The following is a 27,986-nucleotide window of genomic DNA, read 5'->3' as shown; positions in this document are numbered from 1 at the left end:
AAATTGTGCTTGGTGTCCGGGCACCCCCAAAAGGTTTCTAAAACTCCATGGACAGGAGCTCGGACAAAGAAGAAACAATCTTTCCAACCATAAACGGAGGAAGGCAGACTAGGTCCAAACTTGCATTTTCTTCTAGATGAGAAGTACCACCAACCCTTCTCACTTGAATGTCTTTTCAAAATAACCAAAGACCTAAACAAAGAAATCCTAAGTTCTATACCTTGAAGGCCACACATTACTACAAACACTATGATCATCCTAATTATATTTGGGGTTATCTGAGTAGGATGGATCCTATAGAAATAAAAAATATTGCAAAAAAAAGGGTGTAGTAGACATCAAAGTCCAGATTGGAGGGCTTCATCATAGAAGGCTATACAACCTTCAGGAGGTTTAGAAATCTGATCTTGGGGATCCGGCACCAACATCTCATACTCATCAGATATATCATTTTTTTTGGAGATTCATCAGATTCTCCTTGGTAAAAATAAATACCTCTGTTTCTGGACCAAGGTAATCCATGAGACCATGTACAAGAGATTTTGCACTATAGTCTGAAATCTCCTCATCTACAGGATCGGTATACAAATTTTTTTGAAGATGATTTTCTATCTCTAAGGCCAATACAGGCTGGGTCGACATAATCTGTGGGTCATCTACAATCTCCTTCCCCTTCCTACCTCTCTTAGACATGATTTTCGAATAAGGTTCTCTAAAGGAAAATGAAGAGGAGGAGATGAGAAGGACTAAAAAGAAAGAAAGGCTACCCTATGGTTGAAAAAAAAATAAATGAGAAAAAGGCCGGTACCTAAGGAAAACCGATGAAATCCTCCCGAAAGATGAAGAATAGGCCCCCCTTCTCCCTCTTCAGTGAACTTCTCGTTGTTTCCGATGGCTGTTCAATACAGAAAAACTTCTGAAAATAATCTAGCAACGGCTCCGCAAGATGATGGCAAATATGAATGGTTGCTGGGGGCAAAACCCTCTTAAAGGTTGATCAATGGTTCAGATGAGTTGGCCCTATAGCTGATTTATGACATTTGGCATCAATCCAGCGACTCTATTAGACGATGGTTTGGTGCACCCCTCCCCAAATTTGGCCATGTCAGACCGACCCACAAGTCAACTAATCCATTAATCAATTTCTGACAAATGGTGCGCTCTTATTTGATGTTTTCAAACCATCTATTCAAACAATGATGGCTGGAGGATACGGCGAATCATATCCCTAAAAAGATCAGGTCTCTTCGCAATCTGCCAAATAATAAATTTTGATATTATCAAAGCATAGTGCATTTATTCCAGGTAGCGAAAATGCTAGTTCGAAAATCTCCATAAGGGTAGGTATGGAAATAAAATCTTCTAAGTGATAAAAATCAGGCCAAAAGGTAAAATATGAGATAGATCTCCTGACCGATAAAAATCGGGCCTAAAGTTAAAGTATGAAGATAAGATCTTCTGATCGATAAAAATCGAACCAAAAGATAAATATGGAGATAAGATCTTCTAACCGATAAAAATTAGGCCAAAAGATAAAATATGGAGATAGGATCTCCTGATCGATAAAAATCAGATCGAAAGTTAAAGTACAGAGATAGGATCTCCTGATCGATAAAAATCGGATCAAAAAATAAAATATGAAGATAAGATCTTCTGACTGATAAAAATTGAATCGAAAGATAAAGTATGGAGATAAAATCTCTTGATCGGTAAAAATCGGACCAAAAGGTAGAATATGGAGATAAGATCTCCTAGCAGGTAAAAATTGGGTCAGGAGATGACAATGGAGATAAGATCTCCTGATTAGTAAAAAACATGATCTCTAAGCTCTGATTGAAGTCAAGCCCCGAAAAATAGAAGTAAATTCACAGATACTTCTACTTCCTAGTCTGATCTAAAAACTATCATCTCGGATATAGGAAGTGGGGAGCAAAGTGTTGGTGTACTAAATCGACCTCAAGCCACATGGCATCATCATATGAAATCAAGAAAACATCAATCTCAAGGCACCAAATTATGATGTATTAATTTGCTGATAAGTGGATATTGAGATCAGGCATTTACTGACCTGAATCACAAAGCCCCATATATCCAAAATGATAGATCTCTTGGCTAATAGTCTCTATTTCACCTTGATCATTTATCGAGGTGAATTACTACATTAGCGACAGCCGTCGTCCTGTGAAAGCCCGTCACGATCTCTACAATTGGACTATAGCTGACTACAATCTCACATACAGTTGGCAAATACAGTCAGATATGACCTTATTTTCAACCAATTTACACAGTTGTACATCGCTCACTTACAGATGGCTCTCAACCGCCTAACAAACTCTTCTAACGGTCTAACAAACTCTGTAATGGTCCCATTAGCCCTTCTATAAATAAAGGGCTAAAGATCCTCCATCAGTAAGTCCACAATTCTAGGACTAGGGGAGATTTTGTTGGTGAAAACTCTATCAGTTCTTGAAGAACTATAGTTCTCACTCAGTCTGATCTCTCCAGTTTCATTCAAACCCTCTTCTCATGCTCTTCTACTCTTTTCCATCTTCTGTTCTCAAGGCTTGAACTAGCTGAGTCATTGGAGAGTCAAGAATCGGATGATTTCCATCCGATTTTTGATTGATTTTGTAAGATTCCTTGAAGGAGAGTCGGATCAAATCGCTACAGCCACTTCAGTCCAGCTTCATCTGATCCTCCTCTATTCTAGATTTTGAGCTTTGCAGCAATAGGTTCAATCAATAATTTTTCATCAAGCGAAGAAGAACCTATATGGGTATAGCTAATTTAATAAAATCAAGGGTGATTAAAGTAGGGAGAATGGTCCAAGACGATAGTTGGTCTCATTGCTTCACTTTGGGTTCCTATGGTTGTTCCCAAAATGTGCATAGGATGAGAAAGGTGGGCTTAAATGTAGGACTGCTGTTGAGAATAAAAACCATGGACTCGGAGTCCATCCATATGAGTCAAGAATGACTCCAAAAGTGGAACTCTAAATGTAGGACCTTGACCCCATGCAACTCAAACCTCACAATTTACCCACTTTATGTAATAGATTTAACATTTTTTTAACAATATAATAGATGTAACATATATTGGTAGTTTATTTCTTCTTTTATTCTTTTACCTTAAACTTTTCTTATGAAGTATAGATCTAATAAATTTATGACTAACCCATCCTTGATCCAATTCAACTCAAACTTGACAATTTACCCAATTTATATAACATAACATCTATTGGTAGTTTTATTATTTTAATTTAAACATTTATTATGATGTATATTCATATCCCCATGCATAACTTAATCCAACCCAAAAACAATGCAACCAGCTAATACAATACATAGATTTATATTCTATATATTGAAAATTTGCTATAATGTAAATTTATAATACCCTTTTTTTATGAAAAAAAGGTATAATACCTTATTGGCTTTAATCCTTCTAAAGAAGTCGAGCCCATCAAGTACCATAGGTTTCTGAGTAGGGATAGAGGTCGCCTACTTTATCTTCTGAGCAAAGTCAATCGACTTGGCATACTCAGCCCAACTAGCCCTCCCATTCCTCTCAGCCACCTCAGCCTAGTTAGCCCACACCTAGACCTCCTTTAAGACCGATACTAGGTCTGATATTGCATTACCCACTCGTGCACTTCGGTCTTCTAGTAGGACCAAAAGTAGGAGAAGTAGAGCTTTTTCATCTAGGGCTAACACTCCCTTTGCCAAAAATTTGCCCTCAGGTGAGGATTAGGTCTAGTGTTTGTTTTTGTTTCATGGTTGCTCACTGATATATCTAGTTTAATTCTTAGTTTACTTTTGTATTTCTGTTATTGTCCTGCTAATGTATTTTGATGTACTACAGTTGATATCATTTTATATATAGTACATTCATTTTGGTTGATACACTTGTGAAAACATATTTATGTAATGAAAAAGTGCTTTTACTATTATCTCTTGATACTTATGTATTATATATTTTTGTTGATGATAAAAATGGGGAGAAATGAGCAAATAAGTGCAAAAGAATTGACTATAAGAAAATAAGCAAATGGTAACTTGAAAAATAACTTACAAAACTTGAGCATTTAAATACTTCAATTATCGTTGATATAACCTCTTGATACTTTGTTACTTATTCTACCCTGATGCTTATCTTGTTTTGGCTCATCATACTCTAATACACATCCAAGTTGCTTTGATACATAACTTTTCAATTCTAATACTCGGTTCTTTTATTAATATTCAGCATGTGGTTGCGTTTCAAAATGTTTTGCCCTTACCCTATTTAATTTAAAACAAAGAGAACTTGCAATCTTGCCCTAATACTATGTATATCTTATATTCAAATACTTATTAAATTACTTTTCAGCAAGCTCGGAACCTGCACTTGCCTTGGTATGATAGCAATGCTAATCTAAAATTCTTTTATAAAAAGTATTGCCCTAGCAATTTAACATTCTTACATTAATTGCATCATTTGTTTATACTCAAAATTTTGTGATCATAAAAAAAGGGAGATTATTGACTCAAGGATTAATTTTGATGAATACAAAATATTGAAATAAGTATTTTGGTGCTAATGTATTATTGAAGTGCATATTGAGAATATTTCAGGAAGCTAAGATTACTCTTAGAAAATTCATAAGAATATTGGAGTAGAGAGCCAAAAAAAAAGATTGGGAAGCCACATCATGAGAAATCAAGTAGAGACATACAAGAGCCGACTCCAAACTTTAAAGAGTCGACTCTGGCATGCAAAGTTCAAATGGCATAATCTGAGAGTCGACCTCTATGAATTATGAATCGATTCTCTCAAGTAAGATAGAGTTAAAATTTTTAGTTTGAAACTCGAGTCGACCCTCAATAGCCAAGCTGACTCTCTCAGAAAAGATAGAGAGTCGTATTTTTTAGATTGGATCTCGAGTTGATCCTAACTTTCTTTGAGTCGATTTCAAGTCACCTCGAGTCGACCCGTATATGATCTGAATCGACTTGACTGTCACTAACAGTTATAACAGCTAATTTTATAAAAATTGCAAAAGTATGCAGAATAGCTATGCCGGCTAGTTTTTAGTCTCAACAGCTAGAAATCTATTTTTGGATGTTCCAAGATCATTATATGGTTACTAATCACATTGAAAAACATAGAAAAAGAAAAAAACAAAAAGAAAGCCTAAGGAACATTAAGTGTGTATTAAAGAGAGAGCTCTAACTTTCTAACAACTAGAATCTTAAAGTCTTCAATAATTTTCAGAAGAAGAAGAAAATATTAATTGCTAAGCTTTCTTGACAAAATTTTCATGAGCTTGAATGATATTTAATTTTGCTTTTTAGGAGCTTTCATTTGTATTTGAAATTGTATCTCTATTTTTCTATTGTATTTAAGTTTCAATTGAGGATTGAAACTCTAGGAAAGGCCCATCCAAATATTAAATTGAAGTCTATTATTATATAAGCCTAAGAGTGGCTTAAAGGGATGGTTTTTGTTGATTTCTACACAGAAAATCAATTGAATTTTTGATTGTGAGCTTGAAAAAATAATCAAGCTGTAATTTAAGAAAGATTATAAAGAAATTCCTAAGAGTTGCTTGGGGAATGGATGTAGATACTGTATTTGGAATCGAATCACTATAAAACTTATATTTATTTATATTTTAATTATTCTTTTCTTTACTTTCATCTATATTTTTATATCTTGATTATATTGCATTGTTCTTGCTTCACTAGCGCTTCAAATAGTTTAAATTTTGTGCATATTAGACTTTAAATTTTTTTGAAAAACTCTATTTACCTTCTCTCTTTGGATTGTCTATTTGGCAACAAAGGGCATGTAGATATTTTATACAACTATTTCAGAAAAAAAAAATGCTTAACCAAGTATAAATTATTTTGAAAAGAATGTTTCTAATATCATTTTTTTTAATGATCAATTAAATATCTAAAAGTTATCTTCTTAGATATTTTTTTAAAAAATATTTCAATGAGGCAAAATTTTTAACCGTGAAACAGATCCTCAGTATTTCTTTCGCCGTCACCGTTTAAAGTGTCGAGTCGTTGTTTTAGGATCAGAGCCCGAAACGCGATTGGACCGAATCCGATGCCGGTCAAAACGCAAGGCCAGAAATATCCGAACGAGATAAGATAACAGATAACATACCGGTACCTTCAATTTTTTAAATCAGAAGAAGAAGAGAGAGAGAAACAATGGCGCAATCCCAAGGCCAAGGGCACATCTGCCTGTGCCTCGGCCGAATCCTGGCGCTTCGGCGGGACACTCCGGTGGCCATCGCCGGGGGCAACCGACGAACCGGCGGGGAGTTCATTGACGGCGTCCTCAGTCTCGCCCGCGGCCTGGTGGATTCCGGCGTCCGGAGGGGAGACATTGTCGCCATCGCCGCGTTGAACAGGTACACTCTGTAAGGCTAGGAAATTACCCCGATCCGAAGCCTTCTCTCTTTCGGAACTCGCCTCGCGTCTGGAAGTATTCCTATTCTCAATTACGATTGTTATCTCTGAAACTATTCAGTTACCTTGATATGAAGCGAGTCTGAAATGACCAAGTGGAGGCAACGGTATAACCAATATCAATGCTTGTATAGTTTGTCCCGAGTTATGTGGAATAAAGCCCTTTGGCCAAGGTTTCAGTAGCTGTAACGGTTGTGCCCCATCCTGTGAGATTTGGAATTTTTAAACATTTTTATAATGGCAAAAATATGGAGTGCATTTTGCATAAACATCTGCCTAATTATTGATTTTGCAAGGAAGGCCAAGATTAAGTTTTCTTGCAAACTGATACACAGTCTGGGATCGTTGGATAATTATGTCTCTGCGTCTAAATGGGGAGAGGGTGGTAGTCTGATACATAGACCTGGAGCAAAATTGTCCAGAAACATGTAAATGTGCACCGTTCTGCAAAATAAACTAATCTAACTTTTTTCTGTGAAATCAACGAGGAAGCGGATTTTTTATGCGAAGTTCACGAATACAAACCATTTTTTTTGGAGGGAAAATTTTGATTTTTCTTTTTTTTTTTGGAAAAGAAATTCTATTAAGGCAACAATGTAGATTGTAGATTTGACAAAATTGTCTAGAAACACATGCATTTGTATCATTCTGCAAATAAATTAATCTGACTTTTTTCTGCAAAATCAATAAGTGGATTTTTTATGCAAAATTTACAAACATGGACTATAGTGGAAGAATATCAGTGATAGTGTCCAAATCACTCATAAAATAAATGACTTTATGGGCCCAAACTTTTTGTTTTTGGAGGGAAAATTTTGATTCTTTTGAGAAGAAACATTATTTTGTTAGGGGAACAATGCAGATTTCAAATAATCGTTGCCATTTTGGCTATAGTGAGCCATTTGTAACACTAAATGATCTGCTTTCACTACTGCTATCCCTTTTGTTGTTATTAAATATATAACATAACACAAGGCCATTGTTAACGGCTGTTATTCCGAGCAATGCTTTGACCAGAATAATCAGAACCAAAGTATTTCAAATCGGCATATAATGTTTGGCTGGGTGAGGGTCTATCCCATCTTGATGCAGCTATTCTACAACCAAACAGAGCATTAAAAAAGTTGGTGCTTATTTTCCCTCATAAAGATCAGATAGGCAGTTTTTTTTTAAATTTTATTTCGTTTTATTTTTATTTTTTATAAACCTCATTTGATTAAGGGAGCATTTCTGTGATTGGTTTGCATCGATTTCATTTCATGTTATAGTGATCGGTATATAGAGCTGCTCCTTGCGGTCACATATGTTGGAGGCATTGCTGCTCCCCTCAATTACCGCTGGGTAAGTTGTCATTTCCTTCTTCTTATTCTTTTTTGAATTGCTCGAACTTTGAGACATGACCTCACGTATGTTATGTCACCTTTTTTTGTATATCCCAATTCCGATCATGGTTTGAAAAAATTGCTGTTATATCAGTCTCAAAGGCCACATGTTATGTCAAACATATGGTGACAAAAAAAAATATTTAACTACAGCTGTTTGTTAGATGACGCTTGAGTATGATGATATAAGTAACATTGGCTGTAAGTTGATCCTGTTTATAAAACATAAAATATTCCTTTTACCTAAATATTTCTGTATATATTCAAAGCCTACTAGCTTGCTCAGTTGATAAAGCCATTAATTGTTGGATACCAGCAAATTGGATTTGAGTCCCCACCTCACCTTGATTTCAGATGGGCTTCCTTCTATCCTAGTTCTCGTAGAATAATGTCAGAATACATGCAAATGTTTGATCCAAAAACTGGAAGTATAATCTTCTAGTGATTTTGTCAAACGACAGTTATTTTGCAGTCATTGTCTGTTATTTGTGGTTAAATCACTAATAACAGCTTTTAACACTTCTCTTGAAATGTAACCATCGCACATACTGGCCATTGATTTTATTCCAACTAATTCACTCAAAAGCTGCAGTAGCGACTAATCAAATAGCAGGACCTATTTTATAAAATGAAGGTGGCCCAAAGATGGAATAATCTGATATTTTGCTAATTGCCAAAGGATTTTAAATTTTTTGGTCCTTGTTGAGTTTTGCGGCATATTCTTGAACTAAAGTGTCACGGAACACTCACAAGAACTGTGAAAATATTTGAACAAAGTTGATAAAAGATTCAAGATTAGGCTTATGTGTTTTATCATCATATAATGATAATATGCTAGGTTGATTTAGTGTTTTAGAAATACTAAAACTATTTATCTTAAAATTCTCTCTGATTTAAATGTTATGAGAATTTTAAGAGATATCATACTGTTTGAAAAAAAAATAAGAGAGATTTGGGTTCCGATCCAGCAATCATCTGGGCTAAGAGGGAAATGGTTACATAATAGATTCCCTTAGGACATTTGTCAACAATAATGTACTTTTCATATTAGGTGGGGAGTCACCCGTGGAAATGATGCTAAAATTGTTGTATGACTTCCTAAGTTTTTTGCAATATGCTGTGTAATATGAGCCTCTTATAATCTTTGTTTCCTAATATTAACAATTTACAACTCTGTCATTCTCAAGGTTTGCAATCTTAGTACTGAAACAGGTACTGATGCCATCTTGGTATAGTGAGTATATGCTCGGCATGAAGGTCGGTTTGGCCTATTGGTGCTAAGTACACCTTCTTGTACCACATACTGGTTTGGTAATGATAGAGCACGATATTCTCAGCATGTATCAGTAGGGTGTACCATGGCCATTCTGCTTCACTAAAATAAATCAACCGCTTATGTCCTAGAAAAAAGGGTAAACAGCGTGCAAAGCTGACCTCATGATTAAGATTGAAAGATTCTTCGATTGCTTATGAGATAAATTGTGGAAGATTTTTGATACCCAAAAAGTTAGAATAAATCTAGCTAGATTATCTATGTTAATGAAAGACAACACTAATTAATATTTAACAATCAGTGCAGTAAACCATTGTATTCGAGATATCCATTAGCCCCTCAATAAGTGCAACAAGCACATCTTATTTACTAACTAATCATTTCTTCTTATATGTAGACCCTTAAGGAGGCAAGATCTGCAATGGAGCTTGCAAGGCCCATGACATTAGTGGTGGATGAGAGCTGTAGCTCATGGGCTCTAGAACTACAAAGCAGCAACACCTTGCCATTTCTAAAGCTATATGTTCTGATTGGGGACTCTTCTACCAGCCTTCAAAGTAATAGAAGTTGTAAGTTCTGCTCATATTAAACGTCCACATGCATGGAAGTCTTAAGACATTAAAATATGGTGCTAATTAACAATATCATTGGAGCATTTCATTGCTTCTCTATAGGATGCTTACTTAAATATTGTACGTTCTTGGCAAATGATAAATTTAGTTTTGACTAAGTTGAGCTATATCTAGTCAATGGCATTCGAACCTTTTGGTCAGCATTCCTCATTTTTATAATAAAATTTCAACATTTTCTCATGGTTAAGTTATATGCCAATTGTGAGCTCATAAATGGTATATTCTAATTTGTGTATTGTATATTGTATGTGGTAGTAGAGTAGCATTGTCAAATGCTAAGGTTATCTTATTCTTTACATGGCATCAGCATTTTATATTCTGTTTCAATTACAAGATTTCATCATCGATAAAATTCTATTTGCAGCATTTAGATCTCCAACGATTAAAATGATGTAAAATTTAGAAAAATTCTTACATTCATTTTGAAATTATCAAACAACATCTAAAGATATTTTTGGTTTCTCACTTTTTCGATTATGTATCCAACAGTATGTTCATGGCTTTTCTCTTCATTATTCATCCAATTCATCATTCTTTTGCAGTTTTATTTATGGATTCCATAAAAAGGCCTTCACAAGGCACACCAACAAGCAATCCTATGTGGGCACCAAAGGAAGTTGCCCTTATATGCTTTACCTCAGGTAATGTTATTGCCATACATATATATCTCTCTCTCTCTATCTACACGCGTGTGCGCATACACACATATACATTTAAGGAGAGTGTGTTTCTGAGAGCATTTGACTCCAGATACTTCCTAGTCAAAAACAATGAAGGAGCTCTCGAAATTAAAGTTAGATACTTTCATATCTATTGTTGATTATTATTATGATATTAAAATTGTCTAAAAACTAAAAATCACATATTTTTGATTTCTTTTTGTTATATGTCAAATGAAAAAATAATGGACCATTTCAGTGCTATGATATCATGCTTCAATTTAATCTATAGTTTAGAATCCTCTAAATTAGATGAAATTTGATCTATATGTGTTTCAAAATAGTTAGAAAGTTTAGTGCCTTGAAATTGCAAATTATATGGTTTATAATATATTTTTGCTCCCTAGCCATATTTCTATCATTCATTTTTTCATTGTGCATGCAAGGGACCTCAAAAAAAAAGATGATGAATTCTGATTTTCATTTTGGGAGGTCTTTCATTGTTTTGATTGGGAAGCATTTGAAGTCAATGCTCTCAAAGTAGCCCAGTGTAACTAACTTTGTACATATGCATATATAGCTACATACATACATATGTATGTATATGTATATATATATGTGTGTGTGTATATGTTACACCCCCGATTCAAGATCGCGAGCTAGGATTCATGATAACCGCCGCATACTCATGGAGAACTCTCTCCACAAGCATGCACGATATCAATGCATCACAGTAAAATTAATAATAAATTAAGTCCAAAATTTAACTATCTTAAATCAATTTTAATCTCTCACAAAATTCTAATAATATTCAAATGATTTTACATCAATTACATCTCAAATAATAATTCTATAAAATATAATAATAAATCTATGTCTAAACTCGATTGATAATATCGATTCTCACATCTAAACTCACTCCCAAAGTAGTATCTATGTTTGCAATCAAGAATCTGAATCTACAAAGAAAGGTGAGATAATGAGTTCGATAGTCTGGTAAGTAATGAATATCTCAACCAGATATTTCAAATATTATTATAAGATATGACATTTAAAAAAAATACAATGAGTAAACATATGAATTTATTCCATGTTAATTAACGCAAATCAAATTCTTTCAAATATTTATATACATATATAATCATAAATTCAATTCAAAATAAATTATATATAACTCAATAGTCTTTGACTATGACCACACTTATATCTTGTGGCGGGATCAGAGCTCAATAATCAGAATACCAACATATAAGCCTCATTGGTAGGGTCCACTGAATACCAATGCACAACTTCCATTGGTAGGATCCATTGAATACCAATATATAACCCCCATTGGTTGGATTCATTGAATATTAATGTACAACCCCCATTGGTAAGGTCCATTGAATACCAATACATAACTCCCATTGGTCGAATCCACTGAATATCAGTACATAACTCCTATTGGCAGGATCCACTGAACACTAGTGTATAACTCCTATTGGTAGGTTCTATTGAAAATAGTTACACTGATAGTTCGAATCTGATGCATAAATGAAAATACATTTGCAAGATAACATATACGTCATAATTTCAATCAATATGTGCATATTCTATAACAAATCAATAATCATAATATTTTAAAAATCTCAAATTTGTAAATCATTTTTCGTTCAAAATACAGGTTCATAAATCACACATAAACCAAAGACTAATTATTAACTTTCAAAATAAATTATGAAATATCTCGAAAAGATTGTTCATTACTTATCTCTGTAGAATACTGAATGGATAGATCAATTAATCTTTAGAGCATCCTTTAGAACCTTGTCTTTGACTAAGATTGATTCGATTTTTGACGGCCGAAGTTAGTTTAAACCGCCAGTAGTCAAGAAGAAAAAACAGAGAAAAAGGGCAGTGAACGATGGCGATCTCTAGTGAGGAAGAACTAAAAGAATTGGGGTCTTTAAATAGACGTGAAATCAAGCTCAATATCCCCCCTTAAACTAGAGTTCTTTGGGCATTCAGATTCCTAGTCGATTTAAAGGAGGAAGATGACTCCCTTTGGCCTTGTCTTCTCCCATGGCTGTGGATCGGGCGAGGGATAAGATTCCCCCATTCCGATCGAATTCATCCCTTTTTTTTTCGAAAAGTTATGGTGAAGTCGGCAAGTCTTGCGGACTTCACTCCAAACCAGGTCCAATTGGACTGGTTCTCACAGCCCAAAGAGCAAAATATAGTGGATATCTTGGAAGACTAAAATCTGAATTTGAGCAAGTCGTGGAACACCAACCTTGTTGGATGCTGAATGATGTGATCCGATTGACATCAAGGGTCAAGAAGCAGTAATTAAGAACAAGTAATTCACGTTTTCTGAGGTATAATGATGGAGTGTCTAACTGGGTGAGTTCCATGTTGAAGATGTCAGCATCCTCCAAAGTCAGTGCCTCCCAACTGCTTCAGAAGAAGGACAAGGGTGTCCAAAGACTCGAAACTGTTCCAACACCATTGGCTCCAACCCTCGCAAGTGTATCAAGTGCCAAGTGTTTGGTTATATTGCAACGGACTGCCAAGAGAGAAAGTTTGTCTTTCTGGTGGACGAAGAATCATATGCAAAAGAGAAGGCAAAAGATCAGGTAGTCAAGTGCGATGAGGAAGGCCTGAGCGAGGAAGAGTTAGAGCATACCGATCAAGATGAAGCCTTGGTGGTCCACTGTAGCTTTAATACGACCATGGTAGTTGATGAAGAAGATTGGTTATGCCACATCTGCCACACTAATTGCATTTCACATGGCAAGGAAGACCAGTTTGCAAAGGACAATCCACTTGAAATAAACCTCCCCAACACCAAGCCAGAAGACTATGAAGATGTTACAGAAGTTGTATGGACATCTTTAAGAAGGTCTATTAGCTGTTATTCTACTCTCCAAGCATATGATGGGCACTGGCCTTGGGATTATGGTGGCCCGATGTTTCTTTTGCCTGGCTTGATTATAGCTTTATCTGTTACTGGAGCGTTAAATGCTATTTTAACACCAGAGGGCGAGCAGGAGATTCGCTGTTACTTCTACCATCATCAGAACAAAGATGGTGGCTGAGGTTTGCATACAGAAAGCCACAGCACCACATTTGGTTTAGCCTTGACATATGTTATGTTGAGGTTGCTAGGTGAAGGAGCCGATGATGGAGATGGGATGATGAAAAAGCAAGAACTTGGATTCTAAACCCTGGTGGTGTGATGGCCATAACATCATGAGGAAAATTTTGGCTATCTGTACTTGGAGTTATTGAATAGTCTGGCAGCAACCCACTACCTCGAAAGATGTGGTTACCCCCGTATTTTCTCCCCATTAAACAAAAAGATCTGCAAGCTCAGTTATTGAAGAAATAGTTTAGAAGCTGAGTAGCTTGGATGAGACAAAATCCATAATTCTTCAGTCTGTTGATCAGATGATGTTCTTGTTTCTTTGAATCTCTGCTTCCCCCAATTTCACTGTGTATGAAGATCCAATGCTTGCTATGGGGGCCCTTGCTTATGCTACCGGACCAGAATTAGCGAAGTACATGCCAGAGTTCTATAAGTATCTAGAAATGGGCTTGCAAAATTTTGAGGATTATCAAGTCTGCTCTATCTTGGTGTGATTGGTGACATCTGCCATGCCTTGGAAGAAAAGGCTTCCCCTTTTGTGATGGCATCATGAGTCAACTTCTGAAGGGCCTCCCTAATTCCCTGCTTCATTGGTCTGTCAAACCTCTTATATTCTCATGCTTCGGTGATATTGCCCTTGCAACGGTGAGCATTTTGAGAAATATGTTTCCTATGCACCATTGATGCTTCAAGGAGCTGCAGAGCTCTGCACAAATCTGGATGCTAGTGGTGAGCATATGGTTGATTATGGAAACCAGTTTGAATGAGGCATTTTTAAGGCTTACTCTGGTATATTTTAGGGATTCAAAAATTCCAAGGCTGAGCTGATGATACCTTATGCAAGCCATATGCTGCAGTCTGTTTCCACTCTCCACAAGGATTTCAGATTCTCTCTAGCTGTTGCTTGCATGAGCTCAAGTTACTCTGTTGTCAAATGGAAGAACAGACAACAACACATGCTTATTTGCTTGGAAGCGTTGAAAATACTAAGCTTCTAAGGGCTCAAGATCAGCATGAAATGGCTATTAATCTTGCAAGATATACTTTACAGAACTATTCATAGGGAGAAGAAATCTCAAATGTGTATCTGTTGGTTCAAAAGTGGCTGGCTGAAACTCGATCTAGCAATTCAAGAACTATTTAGAACAGCACCTGAAGCAATCAGTGGAACTTACTGAGGCAAGCAAGAGTACATACAAGAAATGTATGTCTAGACAATGTCAAATATACTTCGATCTACCACATCACACAGATGGCCTATTTAAAAGTTGTGAGGAAAGAATTTTCTCTAGTGAATGGCAAGTAAATTAAAATAATATTTTAATTGAATATACTTATATTTTTTTGATAACTAGACAAGTGGAACCATGGCTGAAATGGAGGTTGGGAGCAGATCTAGGCCTCTTGTATTAGCATGAGACTTTATTTACTGACGTAGTGGGGACTCTCATGGGTAAGGAGGAATTTATTAGTCCACACCATACTAGTGTTTTAATTGTGCATTGAAAATGTCATTGCAACACATTTTCATCACTTTATCTTGTTATAATACTACTGTAAATGTACATGATGTCATCTTAAATCTTCTCAACCCTACCAAATACTTGCACCTTTTCTATTTTCTGTAAGACTTATCTTCTTTGCACAATATTGTTGTTGATGCTAGTGTTTGTTCTTTTGTGTAAACCTGAACAAAGAGTTCTTACTATTTGATTTTCTGCCAATCGCAGAGTGATTCTTTAACTGACCTTGATTTACGACATAGTGGCTCGTTGCCTTTTCTTGTAAAAAAACCTTTTTTGACAAATATCCAGTTTTATGATATATTTGAAATTTTTGTCACTCATACTGATGTACAGGGAGTTCAGTCTTATTTCTCATAGATAACATACATTCTACATACACTGAATATGCAGATATCATCATGTAAACCAAGTACAGACTAGACAAAGATAAAGTTATGGATATACATAAGCATGTTGTCTATGTTTCTTCCATGCATATTGCATATATATTATTGATTTCCTCTACTCTAGTCACTATAGCTAGTTTTGCACTTCTGTAAATTTGCTGTATTGAATGCAACAGCTCCTGTAACTAGTGCACATTTTATAACTTTTGCAAGTCACATGAAAAGATACATTGTTGAATTCTTGTTTTGTTGCATTTGAAGGTAATAATATTTTATAGGACAAATACAAAACTCATGAGGTGTTATCCTGGCTGTAGGAACCACTGGACGACCAAAGGGCGTGGCTATAAGCCACACAGCTTTAATTGTTCAATCCCTTGCAAAAGTCGCAATTGTTGGTTATGGTGAGGATGATGTATGCTTTCCTTTATAAATGATGGTATGGATCTTTTATTATACCGAATCCAAATTAATTGAAGGAAAAATTCATCTTAGTCCTATGCCATTCAAAATAGACCAACATTTGATCTATATTATCTATTTACCTTATTCAAAAGGTACAGAATTGGAGTGATTATTATATAAAAATTGGGACATAGTTATTTTACTTGCTAAAAGAAGTTGACATGATTTTGAAGGCTAGGTGTTTCAAAGTTCAAACAGATACTTGAGGTGCTTATGTATTTTCACTCTCTCAAACACTGATGAATGTTTGTTGCTTTACAGGTATATCTCCATACAGCGCCTTTGTGCCATATTGGTGGGATATCTTCATGCATAGCCATGCTAATGGCTGGAGGTTGTCATGTTTTTATACCGAAGTTTGATGCCAAATCATGTTTTCAAGCCATTGAACAACTACGTGTGACATCCTTTATCACTGTCCCTGCAATGATAGCCGATCTAATTTCCTATGGAAGGTATGGACACACTTCATATAAAAATGCTGCCCGGTAGCAGGCTAAGAATAACTCATTTATAATTTTTTAGCTCTTTTTTATATTTATATAGAACACTAGACTTGAAGTTTTGATATCAGGAAAGCAAATGCATGGATCAGCAGTGATAACGTAACCAAAATTCTTAATGGTGGTGGTGGCCTGTCTGAAGAGCTCAAGAAGGGGGCCAGTTGCTTATTTCCTTATGCTAAAATTATTTCGGCTTATGGTGTGTTTCATATCTTTTCTTGTGTCTATCCTCTTTGCATTTTTTTTCCTTCCATTTTAAGATACAATCTGACAGTATAACACAAGAATAAGAAAACAAACTTATCCTTTAATTATTGCAACTATTCAAACTCATCTCAATTTGGATAGAAAAGTTCTCAATTATTCTGAGAAGAGGCAAGCATTATTGATATGATATAGGTTAGCATCATCTAGAGCTCAAAGATACCTACATCTAATTGTTATAAAATGCAGCCGATGTAGATATTTATCCATTAAATAAATAGATGTAATCTAGCAGGCAAATTATGTGCATCATATCTTTGAGACACTAGAGAAACCAACTTTTCTTACCTACGTTTTTTGTTTCAAATATATCATCGCAATCTGCTCCTTGTTGAGCTTCTTCAGTCTTTTCTGACACTATCATGTTTTAAATTCACTGAATAGGGATGACAGAGGCATGTTCTTCGCTAACCTTCTTGAGTCTTCATGATCCTTTACTTCAAAAATCTGGGAAGCTGCTTCCGGTTAAACACAAAGTTGAGTTAGGCCTCTGTTGCCACCAACAGAATGGTGTATGTGTTGGGAAACCGGCCCCTCATGTTGAACTTCGAATAAGCGGCGGTGGCAACAACAGTCATGCTCCATCCATTGGGAGAATTTTAACAAGAGGTTTGCATGTGATGGTTGGGTACTGGGACCAGACACAGGTCATGTTGTTGGATTCAATTGAGCATGGGTGGCTGGACACGGGTGACATTGGCTGGATTGATCGCAATGGTGATTTGTGGCTCATTGGGCGAGAAAAAGATCGGATCAAGAGTGGGGGAGAAAATGTCTATCCTGAAGAGGTAAAAGACCTTGAAATCCTTAAAATGCACATCCCAAGTGTTTGATTTTTTTAAGATGCATTATATATTATTATTTCTTGTTTATTTGAATATTGTTATTCATTTTAGATGATTATGTTATTAATGTGTTAGATAGAGGCACTGCTCTTGCAACATCCAGGAGTCTACAGTGCTGTTGTGGTTGGTATTCCTGATTTTCGCCTAACGGAGAAGGTAGTTGCTTGTGTTGCCCTAAGGGATGATTGGGAATGGGTTGATCAAAAGTCGAAATGTTTGCCTGAAAAAAGACAAATGTCAACTGATATCCTCCATAACTACTGTGTAAAAGGAAATTTAAGCAGGTATTCTTCATTTGCAAATTATATTTTGAAATTGAATGAAACTTGTGATTTGAAATTTCAAGGCTATTTGAGCTTCAGATCATTTTTCCTCTTAAATTATTTATAGCTGAATAAGTATTTAATGAGATAAAGTAGTGAAAAAAAATTCTTTATATCTTATCTAGGAAACATAGAGAATGGACACCTTTTTGTTTATTTTCTTTAGTATTTTGTTGGGTAAAACACGGTCCTATTAAGATCGCATTTCTCAGATGGAAGTTTTGAGGTTATTGTTGTTCCTATTTATTTTGTTAATGCAGTAACTTGCGGTTGTTTGTTTTTCTTTCTTTTTCTTCCTGCAGTAGTTTGTTTTTCTTTCTCTCTCTTCCCCCGTTGTGCACTAAAGAGGTAACTACAAATCTCTATTTTAACAGATGAAAATGCTCTCCTCATCCATGTTCACCTCCATAACTATATTTATCCTGTCTTTGCTTTTAACTTTCCCCTCCCTCTTCTAATTCACTAATGATCTGGTATACAAAATTAGCCTTTTCAGGGATTTGTTGTAGAGAGCTATTTTATCTTTATAAATTGTTTTTTTTTATATATTTTATTTTACATATTCAAATTTAGTTTTTGCTTACCATTTGAAACGGGTGAAGCGCACTCATGAATAATTGGTTTTCTTTCTCTTTACTCCTTAATTTTGTCACAGATTCAAGATACCAAAGGCTTATATACCATGGAGGAAGCCATTTCCAGTTACCAGCACAGGGAAACTAAAAAGAGAGGAGATAAGAAAAGTAGTGTCCTACATGCAACGTCATAGCAACTTATGACTTCATGAGTCTCAAGGTACCCAGACTGAAGCACCTGATTTTGATGCTAGGAGGAACAGACATTTCATATAAAAATGCAATATGGGCATTTCTAGTCCTCTGATACATACTTTCCATGACAGCCAACCCATTGTTTCTTTCAGCACTAGGACTATCTGGAGGTATCAAATTTGAAGAAATTGCTTTGATGTTTTCTCAGCTCAAGATGGCTAATAGATCATCATATGTTAGTTTTGTACGTGAACTTGGAAGACCCCAGAAAATTTAGAAGCAAATTCGACAAAAGCCTTTAAAAGGCCATCTTTAACTGATGCATATGATTCACACACAAATTGGCATTGGCACGCCATGTTATTTATTCGTAGAAATCTCTAAAATATGTGAAAACTAGGTATCTCTTAGGTTGTCCTCAACAGCTTCGCAATCATGACTTTTGCTAGCCATGTTTCACAATTATAATGTTTTATAATTGGCTCACAGGAAACTAATTTTTAGTTGACAAACCATCTGCATATCAAAAATTTTGATATAGCATCTTTTGTTTTATTAGGTTTGAGAAATGCTGCAACTTTTAGTAAATTGATTACTTAAGGCATGCTCCTCTGCCTCCTTGCATAAAAAAAATATTCTATTTCAAAGAAGTTGCACAAGCAATGGGCGTCTTCTGACTCTCCAATATTTATGGTTGATTGCCCGTGTTTATAGAAAAAAAAAATTTGTCCATAGGAGCAAGATTTGATAGATTTGGGTGCAGCACCTCTTGGCAAGTATTTTGAGAGATACTCTTTCATTGAACTAGTTACTAGGAATTAGGCATTTGCCATCAACTTGAATTAAAAAAAAAAAATCTGTTTCAACAAAGCTGAGCAAGCAATGGCATCTTACCCCACTGTTACTTTTCCAGGGTGAACTCTCAGTTTCTCCAATAAAAAAGCATTGTTCACTGCCATTCATGTGAAAGTACGAGAAGACGAACAATGAGCTAAGGGCAAAATGAAAGTTCTTTTACCTAGGGTCCCTTAGTTTGATTTGTATAGAGAGGTGTGTGAGTGTCCAATGCAATTTGTCTTCAAAGAAGCAGTCATATTTTTTCCTTCCGTTGTCCTGAATGGTTATACACTTTCTTTCTGGTGTCTCTAGATCGCGTGGTTTCAAATTTGTCAGAACCCCTCGGCCAGCAAGCTACATGCCACTTAGCCATTGGTTAGCCGAGCTACGAAGCTTGATTTGAGTGGATATTGAATTCAAGCCATATCACTTTCTCCCATTTTCGAGCTTGAGTTATTCTCCTCAGCTTAGATGAAGATAATAGAATGAGCCGGTTGGATTTGAGTCAGGTTATCTAGTTCGATCTGGAAGCCTGTACAAGCAGTATTAAATGCTAAGCATGGTTTTTGTGTTGTTGATTCACCTTCTCGAAGTGATGCTTACTCTGATGGGAAGTCCATCGCATTGTATTGCCTTCCCAAAGCGATGTGAAGGGCTGACCTGCATGAGCTTTGGATGCTAGATGCTGGGTTCATGCATGGTAGCTCGTTAGGCCGGGTAGTTGATTAGATGCCTAGATTTGAGCCATTTAGGGCTCTATCAAAGGGGGTATCTTTAGGTCGCTTTTTGCTCGGAGAAGGTTTTCTCGTTCAAGGCTCTGTATGTATGGGTTGAGCTATTTTGCCCTTAGTTAGAGAGATTCAGCTTTCAAGTCTCTTGCTTAGGTCTCTCTCGCTCAGAGAAGGTTTTCCTGCTCCTGATTTCCTTCAAACGATGTTTCTTGTGTCCTCTAAATCGATGTTCTGCCTCTCTTGTCACTTTTTCTTCTTTTTCTCTTCATATTCTTCTTTTTCCTTTCCTTTTCTTTATTTTTAGTTGGGTGGGTAATGATGAGTACCACGCCCGCCAGTGATTGGCCTACGAGTTGGAGAACTAGTCCGCTCTCTTCTGGTCAATCATCTGGTAGCTCAGATGCTGTCCAACCAGAGGTCCTTTATCACCCAAGCACTAAGGAGTGTGTCTTAGAACAGGTAGACCTAGATAGATTCTGGAGAAGCTTTTATATTCTAGAAGGCTTCTCCCTTAATTTGCTCTGGGCTTGAGGAGAACGCTAATGATTATCTCTCAGTTCAGCTCGATCTTTACAAGGAAACTCGGAAGACCAGGCCGAGATTTCCTTTGCATCCTTTTTTTAGTTCTCCTTCTTGACCAATTTCATCTTGTCCCCACCTAATTGGTTCCCAACTTATGGCACATTATCATAGGTTTTCTGTACCTCTGAACTTTACACATTATCCAGCCCACGGTGGAGCTTTTTTGTGCTTTTTATATCTTGAAAGAGCATCATTCCAAGCAAAGCCAGTGGTATGTCCTTTTGCTCGGAAGGACTATTGTCTGATTTAGAATTAAACTCCCTAGAATTAATTAACATCAAACTTTTCTAAAAAAATGACTAATAATCAAAAATTAGTTGCATCCCGAGACCCATGCAGTTGGAACCTACTGCCCCATATGGTCGGGGCTCGTGGCCCATTTGGCTAAGACTTGCAACCCACTCTGATGTCATACTCCTTTGGTTGGAGAAGTCTCACCATCAACTCTGGTCTTCCTGGTCTTCATATAGCTTCTAGATCTCCAGATTGTATTCCTTCTGGTATTATGTGGAACCAACCTGGCTGCACACTGATATTAACCCTTTTGGGAGGTTGAATGGAGTAAAAGTATGTCTTCTGCTTGTTTACTACATTTCTGAATTTGTGCCAGAGTAGCTGAAATACCCATAAACCTGATATAGTAATCGATGGACAATGAAGATCTATAGAGAATCAAATATTTTGTTACATGGTGTTTGGATGGTAGATGGCATTGCAAAGGGATTGAGTTGGGCAATGAACACATATAGGAAGATGCTATAATCCTCAAAGTCTGATGAGAAGACAAGGCTTGGGTCCAGTGTAGCAAAAAGATTGATAAAACCAACACCAGCGTTGGATGGAGCGGAGGGATACTGGAAGTGCAACTTGGGGCTTTGCAACATGATACGTTGCACAGTTATCACAAAGGAAATCATGGAAAATGTCCATGATGGGAGAGTTTGCCTGAGGAGAAATGGAAAAGGCTGAAAAAGCTCACTCCAAAGTGCATGTCAGTGGCTAAGCTCATATTGGGACTCCAAGTACTTGAGTGCTTCATGGTCGCAAAAGAGAACAAACACCTTATTCTCCAGTGTGGGCTAGAGGCATGAATTTCATTTTCTCATTCTTCATCAGTATGGTAGGTGTAGGAAGCACCATAGGAAAGAGTCGGTCGAAAGCACCACTACCACCATGAAGACGAGCTAATACACTGAATATAGGAGTGTTGTAACCTGTTGCAGGCTTAGTCTGCTTATAACTGTCCCTTGGATCCGCAGAGTTGTCATAGGCATCGAAGCCACTTACAATGGCGCTAACCAAGATATTGGGCCACTGGCCCTATGGCTAAACCAAATAGCATATCCTCTCCTACAGCTCACAAATGATGAATCGACCTTGATGGACGTACCTGCTAGGTGGTGGACCTTCTGTGCATAGATAATTCCATACCCCACCATGTAGCTCGTGGCTCTTGTATTGTCTCTACTTGAGTTGTCATCAGCCGTAGTTACCACCATCAATGTTCCTGTTTGAACCACCTGTTTGTCACAGAGATGATGGCAAAGTACATCTTGCGTTTTGGATCCATGTATGCTGCAACATTATCTTGGCATTCAGTATTTGCATTGCATCCTTTTCAGAATATTGATTGAGAAAGTTGGTAATATCAAGTGACAGGCTCAATTGACAAGGAGAATGTGTTGGTTGTGGCACAAGTTCAAGGCTATTCTTATTAGAAGTAACCATTGCTGCACCAAGAGGATGAGAAGGTGATTGCAAAGGAAAGCTTGTGCCTTTTAACGATTCTGCATGCCACGAAGCTAATTGGTACCAAGACTCCTTTAGTTTTCCTCAATTATATGTTTTATGTAGGAAAGAGCCTTTGATGCAATATCAAGCAATTCTATTTGAATTTCTACTGAAAGTAGATCCACAAAGAAAGCTGACCTTTCTGCATCCTATTATTATTTTCCAGCGGGACTACATTGGAACAACCATTTCTAACCTCAAAAAGAGGAGAAAAATCTGAAGAACTGAAAGGGTTTGTAGAAGTAGAGATAGCCGGTTGCAAGAGATTTGAGCAATCGAAACCTAGTATAAAAACTCATCCATGAGATCTAGTTTTACAGCAGTATCTGAGGGGCCTCTTTCCGGTAGACTAGCCATTGGAACAATGTTATCTTCTGTCATTGAAAATTCCTTTCCAACTCCATCACATAAATCTAAATCCAAAATAAACGGGCCATGCAAAGTGCATGCGTGGAAAATGTTGTTGTATATTCAATCTTCTTCGTCAACTATCATGATAGCCCATCAAGGCTTCACCTTGATTAGCATGCACTAGCTCCTTCTCACTTGGGCCTTCTTCATCCCACTTGACTAGTTGATCTTCTTTCTCCGCTCCTACACATGATTCTTCTTTCACCAAAGAGTCAACTGCAGTATGCCCAAATCCTTTGGCATTGGAGATACTTATGAGGATTGGAGGTAATTGGAACGGCTGGGTTGCTAAGGATGCCCTTGTCCTTCTTTTGAGGTGGTTGGGAGGTGTTGTTGGTTTGGAGGGTGCCGATGTTTTTGCTAAGAAACTCCTCAATTGGATGCTCCATATCTACATCTCAAAAAGTGCAAATTATTTGTTCTTAGTTATTGCTTCTCAACTTTTGTGCTAATTATATCACGTCATTCAACATCTAATAAGGTTGAAGTTGCATGACTTGCTTAATTTTAAGCTTCAATCCTTCAAGATATCGTGCTATAGTTTGCTTTTTGGGCTCTTTGATATCATACATCATGAGGGGTTGCTCGAATTCTATTGTACACTCTTTTACGGTCATATTGTACTACCTAAGATTATGAAGCTTAAGAAATTTGTTCTGGAGGTAATCTTTAGGTAGAAACTTCTGTTTCAATTTATAATACATCTTATCTCATGTTTAGATCTTGCCATGTCCTTCATTCTCATGTTATCCCTTCAAATCTTTCCACCAAATTGATGCATACTTTTTGAGCTTGACAGAGACTAACTTGACACTTCAATCATCAGTGATTTTGGTGAGCTTGAAAACTCAATAAATAGTGTGGAGCTAATCAACAAACTCATCAGGTTATAAACATCCTTCAAAGTCATGGATATTTATTTTGATACTGAAGTCATGATGATTGCAATGTGGTCTTCATTCATATTGGTGTCAAGGTCTTCTTTGCTCGATAGAGATCCCATTCTATTATAAAAAGGATTAGAATCTTCTATTTCTTCATTGGAACAGTCACTTTCATCATCAAAGGGTTCTCTATTAGAATAGTGATTAGGACATTGGCAACTTTAGCATCCATTTTACTCTTGCCATTGACGAGCTACCATTTTTCTTGTCATATTTGTTCAAGCTAGCGATTCAATTCACTAATTTGATGTCTCTAAAATTTTGCTTACATTCAACGGGCTCTTCTTTATTATGACAATAAGGCAACATCTTAAAATTGTGCTATAATCCAATTGAAACCATGAAAGTGTTGAACTTCAACTAAAAACTCAAAGGAGGAAGAGTATGTCGGTGCAACCAATTATGGATAGATAGAAACATCACTACAGCATAATGTGCGACAAAAGAAAGATGGTAGTTGTTGGAGGAGCAAGGGCAGAATCACTCTCTTTCAAGGCTAAAAGCAGCAGCTTGGTAAGACACTCCAAGGATACAACTCTCACGATACTCACTTGCAAATCCTAAGAATCTACCAAAATAGAGGAGAGAGAGAATAAAGAGAAAACAATAGGAGAATAGCTCTCATAATAAAATTTCTATTATTCAAGGATCTTCAGTATTGATTATACAAGGAGACCTAATGGGGATATTTATAAGTAATAGAAAGGGACTCTTTTCTTTAACATTTTAATGTGAAATTCCAACTCTTATTCTAACTCAAAGGGTCCTAACAACTAACATTCTAGTACTATCAAAAGTTCTCAAAATGAAAGTTCATAAAAATCAAACCACACCAAATTTTTTAATTGTCACGCCTTAACCCGAGATCTGTGAGCTAGGTATCATGGCAACCGCCGCATACTAATGAAGAACTCTCTCCACAAGCATACAAGACATTCCAAATATGATATTAATATATCATAGTAAAATTAATAATAAATAAAGTCAAAAATTTAGCTAACTAAGATCAACTTTAATCTCTCACAAAATTTCAACAATATTCAAAAGATCTTGCATCAATGATATCTCAAATAATAATCCTATAAAATATAATAATATGTCTAAACTCAGTTGATACTATCAATTTTTATCTCTAAACTCACTCGCAGAGCAGTATCCATATCCATAATTAAGAATCTAAATCTAAACAAAAAAAAGAAAGGTAATGAGCTCATAGCCTAATAAGTAATGGATATCCTAGCTAATATTTAAGATATTATCATAAGATAAAACATTCAAAAATAAATGTTGTGAATAAATATAAAAACATATTTCTTGCTAATTAATGGAAATCAAATCTTTTTCAAATATTCATATACATATATAATCATAAATCTGATTTAGAACAAAATACATGTAATTTAGCAACCTTTGACTATGACTACACTTATACCTTGTGATGGGATTAGAAGGTCAATAATTAGAGTACCAATTTATAACCTCCATTGAAAAGGTTCACTGAATACCAATGTACAACCACTATTGATAAGGTCTATCGAATATAAATGCATAACTCTCATTGACAAGGTCTACTAAATACCAACATATATTTCTCATTGACAGGATCCACTGAGTATTAATGTATAAATTCTATTGGCAAGATCCACTAAACATCAATATATAACCCCCATTGATCCTAGGGTCCACTGAACAAAAATGCATAACCTCCATAGGTAGAATTCACTAAGCACTAATGCATAACATCTATTGACAGGATCCATTGAACATAATTAGACTGAGAATTCAAATTCGATACATATCAAAGCATTTTTACAAGATAACATATATAAATTAATAGAGCATAATATTTTAAAAAATTTAAATTTATAAATTATTTTTCATTCAAAATATAGTTTCATAAATCACATATAAATTAAAGACTAATTATTTACTTTTAATATAAATTATAAAATATCTTGAAAAGATTATTTATTAGTTATCTCTATACAACACTGAACAGATAGATTCAATTAATCTTAAGAGCATCCTTCAGAACTTATTGTTCAAAATATATTCTTCTATTATTAAGTCAAAACTAATAAAAATCTTAAGTTTCTACATCTTCACAAGACTGACAAAAGTGGTAGCATCCAACGCCCTAGTTGGTCCAACCAAGATAATTTTATCTGATTATACTGAGACTAGAATATAGATTGCTCAATGGATATCAAAGATAGAATAGATCGGACCCAACCCAATTTGCTCGATCAACCAGGTCTCTAGCGACGAACAAATGGAGGAAAGAAGACTCAATCCCTTACCCCCCTTAACCCCCATCCCAAGCAGCCAGTTTTCCTTCCTCTTCTTTCTCCCTCTTTTCTTCCATTGAAACTGCGGCCTACCCTCATCATGTCTACCTAAAATCCTCATCGGAGATGTCATTGAAGTCCGAGATAAAACCCAGCCCTTCTTCTCTCTCTCTCTTTCCTTCTTTCCACAGCTTTGGGCACCATCGTCAGCCATCAGCTTTGCCGAAAATCCATCATGAATGTCTTTCCCTATTTTGTTGGCCATTGATTTCTTCATTTTTTGGCCATCGGTGCTGCTGCCACTTGACACCAGACCCTCGATCAGGTTGCCCGACCTCCCTACAATGCTTCTCAATGAACATCATGACCGTCGATGAACGACCAACAAAGAAAAATGAAGAAAAAGGTTCAAATGCCCCATGTTTTGAGCTTCTTTTTCTTTTGATTTCTCATCACCGGCTGTCCTCTGCCCCACCATTGTCAGCCACTTACTACTGGACCTCTGGCTGTGCCACCGCACTCCATTAGAGCATGAGCCACCATTCTTTTCCTTCCTTGTTCGGCCAAGAAAAAGGAAGAAGAAAAGAAGAAGAAAGAAAAGAAAAGAAAAAAAGAAAAAGGGAGGGAAGGATTTTCTCTCTTTCTTGTCTCTCTCTCCTTCTCTCTTATTTTTCTCTCTACCCTCTCTCTCTATCTGATCTATGGACCTTAGTATAAACTTGAGATGATTTTTTTAAAGAGATTCGGATCGTTTTGATATCCATGTAGTATATCATATCTCAGTCTGGCTCTTGCCAAATATGTATAAAATTTGATCACTATTAACTCCTATTGAGTCATCTTGACACAATCCATGATGATCTTGATCATGGATTCATCTTTTGAGGGATATGAAGACTCCCTCCACTTTCTCTTTCTAAGAAGACAACACTCCAGTACCGAGCCATCTTTTCCTCTTCTAAGGATTCGTGTTGACCCCGACAAGAAGAGACCTCCAATCACTTTGGTGCCTAGATGGCCTATTAAACTGATCATCTGATCAACGATCTCTTTTTATTATTTAATTTTATTAAATTAATTAAAAAAAATTAATTATGATTTAATATTTCAAATAGAATTAATCGATTCTTCTAATGAAGTCTGAAGATCTAGAAGGATGAGGTAAGTGGATCTTATGCTCTTTATTTATTTTTAAATTATTATATTTTTTATATAAATAATTTATTATTGATAAAATTATATTTTTATAAAATAAAGGTTAACATATATATGATATAAAAAAATATATTTTATTATAACCATTGATTTCATGAATATATTTTATGAAAATAGCATGTTTAATTATGAAGCATGAATTTTTTTATTTTTTCATCTATGTACATGCATATTTTTAGAAAAAGATATAAAAATTTTAAAAGCTTTCAATAGCTATAAATGGATCTCTAAAATTAGAAAGGTCAACTTCTGGAGCTAGCATCCATAAGAAACATTGCCCCACCAACAGATATAAAGTTAGCATATAAAATAAAAATTCTATCGATTAAGAAATATGGTCTTGTCATGGATATAAAGTGACCCTAGCATGAATATCTATAAGTAATATTTTGAAACATGACATGAATACCTGATAAAAATGATTTACGAATCATATTTATGAAATTTTATGATTTATGGATACATAACTGGTTTATGACTTATTTTATTATATGCCTTATGAAATATTTTATTTTATATTCTCTATTATTTTTTTAATATTATCTTATTATAGAAAAATTTATGCTTG

General features: G+C 35.8%; 1 protein-coding gene and 1 pseudogene across 8 annotated transcripts; both read left to right on the top strand.

Moving 5' to 3' along the window:
* Positions 1-6,178: 6,178 nt before the first annotated feature.
* LOC105060927 (2-succinylbenzoate--CoA ligase, chloroplastic/peroxisomal) lies at positions 6,179-20,034 on the top strand. Of its 8 annotated transcripts, none has more exons than XR_012136250.1 (12): positions 6,181-6,406; positions 7,733-7,805; positions 9,517-9,688; positions 10,294-10,392; positions 15,767-15,864; positions 16,176-16,369; positions 16,489-16,616; positions 17,066-17,469; positions 17,602-17,810; positions 18,505-18,644; positions 19,533-19,610; positions 19,769-20,034. XR_012136250.1 is itself a non-coding variant. In XM_073247514.1 (11 exons), the coding sequence occupies exons 1-10, from the start codon at positions 6,204-6,206 to the stop codon at positions 18,626-18,628; spliced, it is 1,704 nt and encodes a 567-aa protein (XP_073103615.1). In that variant the 5' UTR covers positions 6,181-6,203; the 3' UTR covers positions 18,629-18,644; positions 19,533-19,677. The 8 variants fall into 8 exon arrangements, 6 of the variants coding, with proteins under 6 accessions (XP_019701467.1, XP_073103615.1, XP_010943117.1 ...); XR_012136249.1 differs by having other exon boundaries at positions 19,533-19,669; XM_073247514.1 differs by lacking the exon at positions 19,769-20,034 and having other exon boundaries at positions 19,533-19,677.
* LOC140853217 (uncharacterized) lies at positions 12,314-14,888 on the top strand (annotated as a pseudogene).
* Positions 20,035-27,986: the final 7,952 nt, after the last annotated feature.

Source organism: Elaeis guineensis, chromosome 13, assembly GCF_000442705.2.
Source record: "Elaeis guineensis isolate ETL-2024a chromosome 13, EG11, whole genome shotgun sequence".
Taxonomy (NCBI): domain Eukaryota; kingdom Viridiplantae; phylum Streptophyta; class Magnoliopsida; order Arecales; family Arecaceae; genus Elaeis; species Elaeis guineensis.
This window is presented reverse-complemented; position numbering and strand designations above follow the sequence as displayed.

Bases quoted from the DNA above. Each gene is read 5' to 3' on its own strand.
- LOC105060927 (XM_073247514.1), top strand. From the start codon at position 6,204: ATGGCGCAATCCCAAGGCCAAGGGCACATCTGCCTGTGCCTCGGCCGA. The intron at 7,806-9,516 runs GTAAGTTGTCAT...TCTTATATGTAG, and splicing joins CTCCCCTCAATTACCGCTGG to ACCCTTAAGGAGGCAAGATC. The intron at 15,865-16,175 runs GTATGCTTTCCT...GTTGCTTTACAG, and splicing joins TTGGTTATGGTGAGGATGAT to GTATATCTCCATACAGCGCC.